The sequence below is a fragment of the Lynx rufus genome, unplaced genomic scaffold (assembly GCF_022079265.1).
Source record: "Lynx rufus isolate CCGP_SWC_20201006 ecotype Redwood Valley unplaced genomic scaffold, mLynRuf1.p SCAF_8, whole genome shotgun sequence".
In the NCBI taxonomy this organism is placed as follows: domain Eukaryota; kingdom Metazoa; phylum Chordata; class Mammalia; order Carnivora; family Felidae; genus Lynx; species Lynx rufus.
Genome location: NW_025814896.1, coordinates 96,377,389 through 96,390,654, shown reverse-complemented (window position 1 = coordinate 96,390,654; position 13,266 = coordinate 96,377,389). Strand labels below are relative to the sequence as shown.

Genomic DNA, 13,266 nt, shown 5'->3' with positions numbered 1-13,266 from the left:
ACTTTTAAAAACATATCTCCAGACAGAAAATTAGTAGTGCTTCTTAGACAGCAATTGTATGATTGAGCACATGTAAGCATATATCCAGGATTGTGTTATTTCTCCAACTCCCCATCGTGTCACAAGAAGAACTTTTGCACCCATTGTCCCCAGCCTATGACCTGTTGAATTTTCCTGCCCCACCTCTCAAGCCAAAGGCAGATACAACAGAAGAAGCCTTTCCCAGTTAGTACACACGGAATCACATAAAACATACACATGCTGACATGATACATAACTGTGCACATGTGCATTCTGTTCATCATGCTAGCTCACGGCTCTAAAAACACAGCTCTCAGCTTTGAGACTTAAGTCATTTCTCCTGGAAAAAAGGAAATAAGCTATCCAAATCTCTTATTTTAGGGGAAATTTTGATACTAACAAATATACCTTCCTGGGAGCTCTCCTCTATTTCAGAAAAGAAGCCACAGCCTTGAATCCCATTATTTAAGCATTCTCTCTCTCTCTCTCTCTCTCTCTCTCTCTCTCTCTCTCTCTCTCTCTCTCATATATAATACTATAGTAGTTTATCCCTAAAAATGTAGCAACTTTGTCATGCCAGACAACAAAATAAATGGGGCCCTAGGCATGGACACATTTTTCTTGGCAAAATCATTGAAAGTTTGTGTGTATGGGGTCTTACATTCTTGACTCTTTCAGAACTTTGAAGGCAGTCATTTGTGGCTATTTTGCGAAAGAAACACATTGGTATTTTTTCTCCATTAGCCATCAGTGAAGGAGGATGAAGAATAAGATGGACGCAGAAGTGGCAAAGACAGCAGACTACAGATGCAGGTATGGCACCAAATAGCAATCAAGCTTTGAAAAAATGAGGAGGCCAAGAGCAGGTCCAAAACTAAGCAATATATAGCAAACCTTTATAATGCATTTGACTCAAAACTATTATAAAGTCATATAACATTCCTCAAAAAGAAGCCTTCTCCCATGCAAGGATTTATGAACTTTGCCAATAAGACTCAAAGAAGGAAACAGGCTTCTTGATGGTGTTCTCAGTCTCAAACACCTCTACAAATGCCAACAGTGCAAGTGATAAAAGCCAGTGATGGTTTGGACTACATCTAAATGAGGAAAAGACAATGGAAATGATGCTCGGGAAGCAGTGATGAACAATGGGTACTGAGAGGATAATGGAGAACAGCTCTGCCAGTAAAATATCACCTAAATGAGGTTGTGGACTCTGAGATCCACAAAGATGCTTTGTGCATCCATGTAAATAATAAGATTTGGAAAGTGACAAATGAAAGCACACAAGGCAAGCTAAACAAAAAGCACTCAGTTCCACAGGTGCTATATACAGATGGACATGAAAGCCGAATGGTATGGGAAACTATACCATCGAGTCTGAAGATAAGAAAAGAAGCAAGGGATATGCAATGTTTTGATCACTTCTTGGCAGAGAGAAACTGGGTAATTACCAACTCGGCAGAAAGGACACATTGCAAGACAGATTGCTCTTGGTTGTTGAAGAATGTTGAAGCAGGATCATTTTGGAAATGCAAAGAGGTGACTATGCTTTGGGAAGAGGCACAAAATAGCCAATTTATCGGACTCTAGGTGAAACTGCATGGAACAGGCTTTCCAGATGGCATCTCCATGCAAGCCAGATCAGCTCTTTTCCCAGCTGTTTTCTGCCACCCAAATAATATAGAACCTGAAACCGTTGAAGAATGATTTTTCCATATATTTTTATCAAATGGTCAAACTGTTGAATTTCTGAAAATTGAGAACTGAGCTTCATGACTCGTCTGATTTTCAAAAGGCATTCACCACGTTGATAATGTGATGTTCCCAGTAATGTCACACTTAAAATGGCAGTATCATCGTTGACTGGGAAAAGAACTAAAGGTGGCAGAGCCACACTTTGGAATTTGCATATAGTTTACAATAGATGGCACCTCGTGTTCAAAGAAGGGGACAGAGGGAGGAGAAGCCAAGGTGAAGAACCTCAACACATACATTTGGAAATCTTGCCAAGAAATCATAATTCTTCTATTAATCAAACTTATTTCTTTATATTTGATGAAAATGGACCAGATACTAAGGGAAACACCGGAGTGATTAAGCAAAGAAGACATAATTGTTAGTGTTTGACAACTATGTTAGTTTTTGGCAACAGCACATCAACCTGTATTAAATTTGAATATTTTCTGGCTTTCAAGGGTTACTGATAACCTAGTATGCATTGGAACCTGATGAATGAATTCCTATTGTTTTCATCATCTCTAACATGTGAACACAATCCACACATAGAGAGGCTGGCTCCTGAACAGAGAGTGAAAATTACTAGGACTAACAAAGGGAAGTAGACTCACAATGAGTAAATGTACAAAAGCTCCAAATAATTATAATAGTCAAAGCTTGGCAATGAGTTTCCAGACTACAAAATTAGTTTTCTTGTGAAGAATGGAGATTTTACAAGGCTAGTATAAACATGGGGTAATTGGAAAATCAAATTGCTCTTTGTGAGTTATTGTAAGGTCTGGAATAATGGTGATAACATTTATTTAAAAAAAAAACTCCCTATGAATCACTGTAGTTTGGTGTTTTTAGCAGTACTGTTGCCAAGAATGCTTGCCTTGGAAGCACAACAGTGGGAACTTTAATTGTGAAGCCCAACTCCCAGCTTACCCCTGACACAATGAGCTCTCCTCCTAGATTCTGAACTTCTGCCTTCACCTTGCTGCAGATATTAAGCTGATGGCAATACAAAGCAATTCGTTGAAGGTAGGCTAATAAATCCTGCTTACATGCTGAATCAGGACACTATAAAACATTAAAAAAAAAGTGATCTCAATTAGTAAGTACTCTTCAGTTTCTAACACTTGCTATATAAAAGCTGTGAGAAGAAAAGGTTTTAGTGTCATAAATATTAATCACATCCATTTAACTTCTTGATAGCACATTTTATGAAAGCCACAGTCAGTAGTTTACAATGGTCAGCTGTACTTTGATACAATTCTCTAAACAGAATATTGAAGATCTTCCAGAAAGTCTTACTGGAACTTCTGTACATGTTTATGAGTAATTTTACCAGTTGTCTTCTAAACTGTTAAGAAAACCAAATATTCTACAGGTTTTTTTCTTAGTGGCCCACTCAACATTCACTATGTGTAGTTATTTTAATATGGACAACCAAAGCAACAGAGGCTAGAAAGAAATCGCTCTGCGTAGAAATCTCTCTGACACAGCATAAGATAGAATTTCAATTCATTTGGTTGGGTGAAAAAACCATTTGTTTCCTTTGGCTTTCTCAGAAAAGTATCATTCACTAAAGGAAGTCTATTACACTTTTTGGATTTTTGTATTTATCAAAAATTTAGCAACATTATAAACTTTAAATAAGACATTCTGAGAAGGATCATAACCACTGTTAGAGAAAGAGATTTAAGTAGAGTTTGAAGCCAACTGAAACAAACACATAAGAGTAAAAACAGAGCTCTTCAAAGGTTATACCAGAGTCAACTAGAACCAGGAATTTTGGATTCTCTCTGAGACTTAGTGGGTAGATATCCATCAAATACACAGTGAGCTTAGCTGAACACTTCCACAGATATTTACATGACTCTCTAAAGCATTTAAGGCTTCAATACCAATGGTTATTCAATAATTGGAATATTTTTCTATTACTATCAAAAGTTCAGTTCAAGATTCTGTAGGCCATTCCATTGTTCTGGCTCAAATTAGCACTTGTAAAGGATGTATACTCACCAAATTTTTGATCAAACACTGTAAGAAATAAAGATCTATAGCTAAATCTGAAGTGACTTATTTAGAATAAGCGAATGAGAGGGGTGCCTGGGTGGCTTGGTCAGTTAAGTTTCTGGCTCTTGATTATAGCCTGGTTCATGATCTCATGACTGTGAGATTGACCCCCAAGTTGGGCTCCTCACTGGGCATGGAGCCTGCTTAAAATTCTCCCTTTCCCTCTGTTCCTCACCCGCTCACTGTTTCTCTATCTCAAAAAAAAAAAAAAAAAGAAAGAAAAAAGTTGTGAGAAAAAGACTCCAGCTAGGTTTTCTTCAAGCTTAAGAAAGGCAATTCTTAAAAAAAAAAAAAAAAAAAAAAAAAAAAAAAAGGCAAACCTTTCATTAATACTGTGAATCCTGTGGTTTTGACATAACCATATCTTTAACAAATGACAAAGGGGTCTCTTTTATATATAACACCATTGTGGTACTTTCTTTTACTAACTGCATTTATCAAGAAAGAATCCCACAGAGACTGTTTTAGCTTTCTACAAGTACTTAATACTGTAATATTTATCCTACTCCAGAGACCCATATACTGAAAGGAATTAACTTTAAAATGATATCTCCCTTGAGGGCTGACAAGGCTTTCGATACAAATACCTTGCAACAAATTAAACTCGAAGTTCTATCTCAATGGAACAGTAATTAAAAATGCAACAGTCCGTAAAAAGTTTATATTGCTTGTGTATCTCAAATCTTCACAAAAATATTCTCAGGCAAAATAAAGGCAACACATCCACTTTTTGGTAATGTTCATCCTATTCCATTATTTAAAACACACATAAAAGCATGATGGACCAAGAAATATAATTCATATATCATGAAAATAGGTGAGTTTGAGAAAGATATGTCCTATTCAGACAAAGCATTAGCAAAAACTGCAAGTTGCTTCATAGCTGATGACAGTGCACATGCCACCAAGAGAGGGTTATATTTAACCAACTCTTGTGTTTATTTTAAGTCATCATAGAATAGCATTTACATATTTTGTCATTTAATTTCTTGTTTAATTTTTGTTTTTATTTTTTAAATGTTTATTTATTTTGAGAGAGAGAGAATAAGCCAGGGAGGGGCAGAGAGAGAGGGAGAGAAAGAGAATCCAAAGCAGGCTTCATGCTGTCGGTGTAGAGCCCACAGTGGTGCTCAATCTCACCAACTGCGATCATGACCTGAGCTGAAATCAAGACTCAGACACTTAACCAACTGAGCCACCCAGGCGCTGCTAAATACTTTGTTATTTAATTGCAAAATACATCTAGAATCTTGGGATTTGTGTGTGTGCATGTGTGATGTGCTTTCCATATATCAAGTCCATAGTTAATTCTATTTCCATAGTCCCGCTGCCTGGGACTATGATTCAAGTTGCATAATTGCTGGAAATAAAGGTCCTAAAATGTGAAAGCAAAAAACAAGAACTCAAGGAACCTAAACATACTAAAAAATAGTTTAAAGCAGTTTAGATTCAGAGTTTAATGGAGAAGCCATCCAAACTCCATCTACTTTCACTTCAGGAAAGAAGTCCTTCCTCACAAAACTCTTTTTAGAAACTCTACCAATCTCTTCTCACTCCACTCATCCCAAGTGCCCTGAACACTTTCAGGGAAAAAATGTGGCATTCTTTCCTGGCTGGTGCCTTTTTGTTTGTTTGCATACATGCGTGCATATTTCCAAGAACATTCATTATCTCTCCTCTCTTTTCCATAAACTTTCTGGGATACATACAGAACTCTGTATAGATCAGTTCAATTTATCCTGCAAACTGCAGGAAGTCTGGCAGTTGATATGTCCCTGAAATTAGCAACTTAGTGGTGGTTTGGTCTTCAACCCATACGAATTTTAGGGGATAGTCAAATGGTGGTAATATTTAATGAATTATCTTTACGATTAAGTGTTTCTCCAAAATTAAAATGTTTTTAATGTTTGTTTATTTTGAGAGGGAGAGAGATCAAGTGAGCAAGTGGGTAGAGGGGCAGAGAGAGAGAAGAGAGAGAATTCAAAGAAGCTCTAGGTGCCATCAGCCTAGAGCTCAATGAGAGGCTCGATCTCATGAACCATGAAATCATGACCTGAGCCGAAACCAAGAGTCTGATGCTTACCTGACTGAGCCACCTAGGAGCCCCTCTCAAAAATTTAAAAGCAAGCACAAAACATTCCCTTGGATTAGCCATCATATATGTAAAAAAATTAAAATGAGACAATCTGCTGGCATATTTTAAATGTAATCTTAATGATTTAATCATGTGTTTTCAGTATTTCCAAGACGAGTGGATTTGGTATTGACTTCTGAGGGATTCTAGAATCTGGGATGTTGAAGACGGCAAGTATTTAGGGGAAGAGCCAAACATTAAGGAATGAAGGAAGAAAATTATAATAAGCAACTCAAAAATTATAGGAGACTAGGGCCATTAAGAAGGAGGAACAATCCTATGTCAGTGTCTCCAGACAGCATCACTATATTGGAGTCTAGTAAGCGATTTCATGCTTATAATGTTGTGTCCATGTAAGTAACAGCTTATGTAATATTTTCTATTTCAGAATCTTATTTTATATTTTAAGACATTTTTCCTTTTAAAATAGCTCAAACTATAAACCACTGTTATTCAAAAGGGTAAGAATTAGTTACCTGTACAAGTCTACTGTTTAAAGTACCCTTATAAGGAATGGAACATTATTGCAACTAGACATATTTAGAACAGGATTTTAGAGTTCCAATTTAAGCCACATGACATGCAAAGTGTGGAGATAAACACAAATACTCAGGTGAGATTCAGAACTACTTTCATGTATCTAACTTCGGTCGGAAGGCACAAAAGATACTCTCAGAATTTCCTTTCTCTGTAATGCCTTTAAATCCAGATGAAAATAAAGCTGAAATCTGGAGGTTCCTGATTATGTGGATTAATTCCATTTATGCCAGAGCATTATTAAGAATTATCAAGAGTATCATTATAGTAAGATCAATATTAAATAACAAGAGTTAAAAGTTCTTTCTCTTCCTCTTTATGCAGTGTAGCTGACTTGCTGAATGAGGGTAGCCAGCATAATCCATTCTTTGGGGGTCATGTCTCTTAAGTAGTGGGTACTCTTCGTTCTGAAGGAGTTTTGGTCATAGGCCTGATGAGTCGCTCCTGGACTGAACCCACTTTGCCATGAACTCAGTCTCAGCAAAGTTAGAGTCCAGTTTGTAAAACGTTAAGTGATTACAATTCATCCTTCAGAAGCATTTTATAGAGTACATAAAAACCATTATAGAACCCAAGTGCTAATTAATGGTACCACACAGCATGTGCTTACTCTTCCCTCCTGTATTACCTGATCAGCCACAGCGCGGGCTAACTTGTCCATTCGAGAACCTGCTTCGGCAATTTTCTTGGCAGCATTAATAACATCAGATGTATTTTTCAATGGGCCTTTGCCTCTGAAACAACATATACAACATAATTAGAAATTTACTTTTAACAAATAAACAAACCTACTGTATTGTTTGTCCAGGACTCTCTTGTTGTATTTGATTTTGCTCTGTCCAGATCAGAAGGATTTCAAATGTTTTCTGGATTCACTTCAGTTTCCATGTTAATAGTCTACTTTACTTCCATTCACCTTTAGGGAATATTTTTCCTTATTTTGATGTGCATGCTCATAGTTTATTCTTTATATTAATTTCTTTGTTTTTAAACAGTGGTTCATTAAAAAAGATGACCACTTTGAAGGTGATAGGAATTTAATATTTAAAAGCTTACCATGTGCCTATGCTATTATATATACCACCTCACTTGGATTCATTACAACGCTAGCAAGCAAGCATCATTATTCCCACTTTAGAGGAGAGGAAAATGGAAGAAATACTATTAACTAAGCTTTATAAAGGACAAAATGTAAATCCTACATTTAAATCAGAGTCTAGCCAAAGTGAATACACATGCATTGTCTTTCATACCATATCCAGCACTATATTGTATTAATTATATTTTTAAGTCTACTTTGACACTCTGAAAAGCAATGGTCTCTCATATATAACTAGGAACTGATCGGCCGGCATTTCAGAAATCTGTTGAGCCCGCACTCCCATTGGCTTGTATGCTTCCAGTACTGATTTATGAACAAAAAACACAAAACACTGTGTGACAGTAGATGTCTTTATACTTCCAAACCATCGTCCCATATTTTCACATAACATTTTCAATTTGGTGAACTGTTTAATATTACATGTATTTTAAATATTTATTATAAAAGAAAAGGAAACTATGCTGCAATATAAATCTTTAAACAAAATGGGGCATGTGACTTTTCTTTCTCTTTTCTTGAGAGGTAAATAAAACAATACATTTATTCTTTTTTTTTTTTAGCATTGTTACTTATTCTGCTCTCCTTATGTGCATCTAAAAATCAATGCAATTTTTAAGGCTACAAAATTACATTCCTATAGTTAGAAATGTGGTGAGATGTGGAGAAAAACTACTCAGAAACAACTTATTTAGAACACATAGGGATATATACAGTGGCAATGACTGCCATTGTTATATAATAACATTTTCTAAATAGAAGACTTAAAATGGCTTCAGAAAATATATGTAAATGAAGGATATTTTGTTCATTTTCCCTCCTAATTTCTCTTTTGGTATTTTTTACATTCATAGCTAAAAAAAATGCATTGTATTCATGTCAATGCTTAAACACACAGGATGGCAAATTCAAAACTTAAGATATTTTATTTTGCTATGGTAGCTTTAATTTGTCCACAAAGTACAGTGATTTTTTTTTTCCAGTTACTACTTAGGTTTTTAACTATGACAAGAGACTTCATATGTGAATTTTATGTAGCATAGATAAGATTTTGTGAAAATCTGGCTCCCATTTTCTAACATTAATTTGTTATTATCTGTAAATAAACTTTTCCTTGTTTTTGCTTTATATTTTTTAAAGAAAGTTTAGATGCAGAATCTGTCAATGTTTAATAATGTTGTCATTATTACACATTTGTTTTATAACTTCCAGACCTTAGAATCTCTTCTTGTTTACAGTTTTACTCTGACACAATATCTGTTGTTACTTTTTGCCTTCAATCTTAACCCATAAAAAGAGCTGCATGCTGCTTAACTTTTTCCTCACCAACAATCAGGTATTTGTTTGTTTCAAGAATTTCAAAGGATTTGGAAAAACACTGCCCCATGAACTTTACATAACTTTCAACAGTTGATTAATTATGACAAAATATGCTAAGTTAGTAAGGAATACTTATAGAGATCTACATTTGCCTGAAGCTTAGACTCCCGTCTTATAGCCAAAGAACAATTAGAAGCTTGTCTTTTGTGACTACACAGGAAACTACAGTTCAGAGACTAACTAGTATATCATTACTTAAAACATTTGAGTCTAGAGCCCATTTTGTAGACTCAATTCAAATTCTCAGAGTCCCAAGCTGGTGATACGAATGTATTTCAGTAAACTAGGCAGCAAAATAGAACTTTTGAGATCATCAAATATTTCTTTATTTTCTAGTTGAGGAAACTGAAACCCAAGCAGGAAGTCTCAGTGACATGCCCAGGATGATACTGGCAGAGACGGTGATACACAAAAAGAGAATTAGGGTTGGGACCTCTGTGTCCTGAATCACAATTTAGTACTCTTTTTGCCATATATATATTTAATTCTTATAAGGATACTAAAGTAGTGATCTCAAGGAAAACAACCTTCACTACAGACATGAATTTACAAGAAATAATGAAAACAAGAATTATCTGACTCAAGCATTTACAAAGAAGCAGCAGGAAAAAAAAAACTAATAAAATTACAAGAAGAGATTAATGATTGAGAAAATAATGAAACGTGGAAACTAATTCTAAAACAGGGTTCACCCCCCCCAAAAAAAGGAAAACCAGATGTAAAAAAATAGATTGCTATCAAAACAAAATAAAGGAGATAACAAACATTTAAAAGTAAAAAAAGGTAACAGTGAAATGACCTTAGAAAACAAAATTAAGAGTATCATAAAACTAAATTTCTCAACACATGTAAATATATTTGAGAACCTGGAGGACATAACTTTCTAGGAAAATATAAGTTACCAATGCTGACAGGAAAGGAGATTTTGAAAAAACTACAGAGTCTGATTTCCTGTTTACAGAAATAAACAAGACTGTTAAAGACAAAGTTAGTCAAAAAATCAGTCAATCCAGATGGTGTCTCAGAGGAAATCACTAACCCTTTAAAAAGAGATAATCTCAATGTTATTTAAACTCTTCCAGAATACAGGAAGAAAGTCTTCAAAAACAATTTCATTCTGGACCTAGTTCCTCCTGGTCCCAATCGTGTTTCTAAGATTGACCCGGTCTGACCCTGGACCCAGTCTGGTTTTGAAGGTGTGCCCAGCCTTATTTTGGATTTAGTACTGTTTTCTAAGTCAGACCCTTTCCACCCCAGACCCAGTCCCACTCCGGCTAGTTTCTGGAACCAGTAGGGGGAGGAGGCTGGAGGTAGGGGCAGGTAGGGAGAAGCTCATATAAAGTCTGAAAATGCATAATGCCAAAGATTTGGAGCTATGATCCAAAATCCAGGAACGGCTTATCCACCACCTCCAGAGGCAGCAAGAAAGCAGCAGAGTTCAAGGAAGATGGCAGCATAGGAAGATGCTGGACTCACCTCGTCCTGCTGATTGCTTATATTCCACCCACATCTGCCTGAATAATCCAGAAAACCACTGGAAGACTAGCAGAACAGACTCTCTGGAGCCAAGCATAGACAAGAGGCCCACAGAAGATGGTAGGAATGGTGGAGAGGTGGTGCGCGCTACACGGACTGGCGGGAGGGAGCTGGGGCAGTGGAGAGGCAGCCCACCTGGCAAGGCAGAGCCCCCGAGTCTGACTTGCAGAAGCGAAGGGACCAGACTGAGTGAGTTCTGACAGCCAGCGGGACTTAACATCTGGAATGTTAAAAGTCAACAGCTCTGCTCTCGGAGAGCAGGGAGGGCGAGAGGACACCGGGAAGGAGAGTTTTTGAGTCCCGAAAGGACAGAGCTCAGCTCAGCCGGGAACAAAGGCGCTGGCAAGCGCCATCTCCCTCTCCCATCCCCCAGCCAAAATTCCAAAGGGAACCAGTTCCCCTCACCAAACTTGCTTGCGACGTGCAAATGCCCAGTGCTATGCTTCTGTGGATCCATCTGTCCCATGGGCCTGCCTCCCTCCCGGTGCTGCAGGGCCCCTCCCCCAGGGGACCAGTGATGGCAAAACTAGCTAAGCCTACCCCTCCCACCCCTGTGCACCTTGAGGATCCACCCCGGCTAATATGCCCTTGGCCAGATCCCATTGAAGCAGCACCACAAGCCTGGCAGTGTGCAAGCAGCCCAGACAGGGGCTACACCACTCCACAGTGAGTCCTGCCCCTGGGAGAGGGGAAGATAAGGTACACACCAGTCTGACTGTGGCCCCAGAGGTGGGCTGGAGGCAGACATGGAGTCTGACTGTAGCCCCGCCCACCAACACAAGTTTCTCCGGACAGCACAGGGGAAGTGCCTTGCAGTTTGGAGCTACCATAGGGACTACCCAAAATGACGAAATGGAAGAATTCTCTTCAAAAGAAACTCCAGGAAGTAGTGACAGTTAATGAATTGATCAAAACCGATTTAAACAATATAACGGAACAAGAATTTAGAATAATAGTCATAAAATTAATCACTAGGCTTAAAAAAGCATAGAGGACAGCAGAGAATCTATTGCTACAGAGATCAAGGGACTAAAAGATAGTCACGAGGAATTAAAAAATGCTATAAATAGGGTGCAAAATAAAATGGAGGCGGCCATAGCATGGATTGAAGAGGCAGAGGAGAGATTAGGTGAATTAGAAGATAAAATTATGGAAAAAGAGGAAGCTGAGAAAAAGAGAGATTAAAAAATCCAGGAATATGAAGGGAAAATTAGAGAACTAAGTGATGCAATCAAATGGAACAATATCCGTATCATAGGAATTCCAGAAGAAGAAGAGAGAAAAAAACGGCTGAAGGTGTACTTGAACAAATCATAGCTGAGAACTTCCCTGATCTGGGGAAGGAAAAAGGCATTGAAATCCAACAGGCACAGAGAACTCCCTTCAGACGTAACTTGAATCGATCTTCTGCACCACATATCATAGTGAAACTGGCAAAATACAAGGATAAAGAGAGAATTCTGAAAGCAGCTAGGGATAAACAGGCCCTAACATACAAAGGTAGACACAAAAGGGTAGTAGCAGACCCATCTACTGAAACTTGGCAGGCCAGAAAGGAATGGCAGGAAATCTTCAATGTGATGAACAGAAAAAATATGCAGCCAAGAATCCTTTATCCCGCAAGTCTGTCATTCAGAATAGAAGGAGAAATAAAGGTTTTCCCAAACAAACAAAAACTGAAGGAATTCATCACCACTAAACCAGCCCTACAAGAGATCCTAAGGGGGATTCTGTGAGTGAAATCCTGCAAGGACCACAAAGTACCAGAGACATCACGATAAGCATAAAACCTACAGACATCACAATGACTCTAAACCCATATCTTTCAATAACGACACTGAATGTAAATGGACTAAATGCGCCAACCCAAAGACATAGGGTATCAGAATGGATAAAAAAAACAAGACCCATCTATTTGCTGTCTACAAGAGACTCATTTTAGACCCGAGGACACCTTCAGATTGAGAGTGAGGGGATGGAAACTATCTATCATGCTACTGGAAGTCAGAAGAAAGCTGGAGTAGCCATACTTATATCAGACAAACTAGACTTTAAATTAAAGGCTATAACAAGAGATGAAGAAAGGCATTATATAATAATTACAGGGTCTATCCATCAGGAAGAGCTAACAATTATAAATGTCTATGCGCTGAATACGGGAGCCCCCAAATATATAAAACAATTAATCACAAACATAAGCAACCTTATTGATAAGAATGTGGTAATTGCAGGGGACTTTAATACCCCACTTACAACAATGGATAGATCATCTAGACACAGGATCAATAAAGAAACAAGGGTCCTGAATGATACATTGGATCATTGTCAAGATGGACTTGACAGATATATTTAGAACTCTGCATCCCAAAGCAACAGAATATACTTTCTTCTCGAGTGCACATGGAACATTCTCCAAGATAGGTCACATACTGGGTCACAAAACAGCTCTTCATAAGTATAAAAGAACTGAGATCATACCATGCACACTTTCAGGCTATGAAACTTGAAATCAACCCCAGGAAAAAGTCTGGAAAACTTCCAAAAGCATGGAGGTTAAAGAACACCCTACTAAAGAATGAATGGGTCAACCAGGAAACTAGAGAAGAAATAAAAAAAAATATGGAAACAAATGAAAATTAAAATACAACAATCCAAATGCTTTGGTATGCAGCAAAAGCAGTCCTGAGAGGAAAATACATTGCAATCCAAGCCTATCTCAAGAAACAAGAAAAATCCAAAATACAAAATCTAAAAGCAC

The 13,266-nt window shown here is 37.5% G+C and overlaps 1 protein-coding gene across 7 annotated transcripts in view; it reads right to left on the bottom strand.

The window, feature by feature from the left end:
- CTNNA2 (catenin alpha 2) overlaps positions 1-13,266 on the bottom strand; it is a 966,176-nt gene that overhangs the window by 39,035 nt on the left and 913,875 nt on the right. For 6 of the 7 annotated variants that reach the window (XM_047068620.1, XM_047068618.1, XM_047068619.1 and 3 more), the window contains 2 exons: positions 7,122-7,227; positions 2,689-2,823 (listed from right to left, as the gene is read on the bottom strand). In XM_047068620.1, the coding sequence (XP_046924576.1) occupies positions 2,689-2,823; positions 7,122-7,227 (241 nt within the window). The remainder of the gene's footprint in view (positions 1-2,688; positions 2,824-7,121; positions 7,228-13,266) is intronic. The other variant, XM_047068624.1, reaches the window with a different exon arrangement.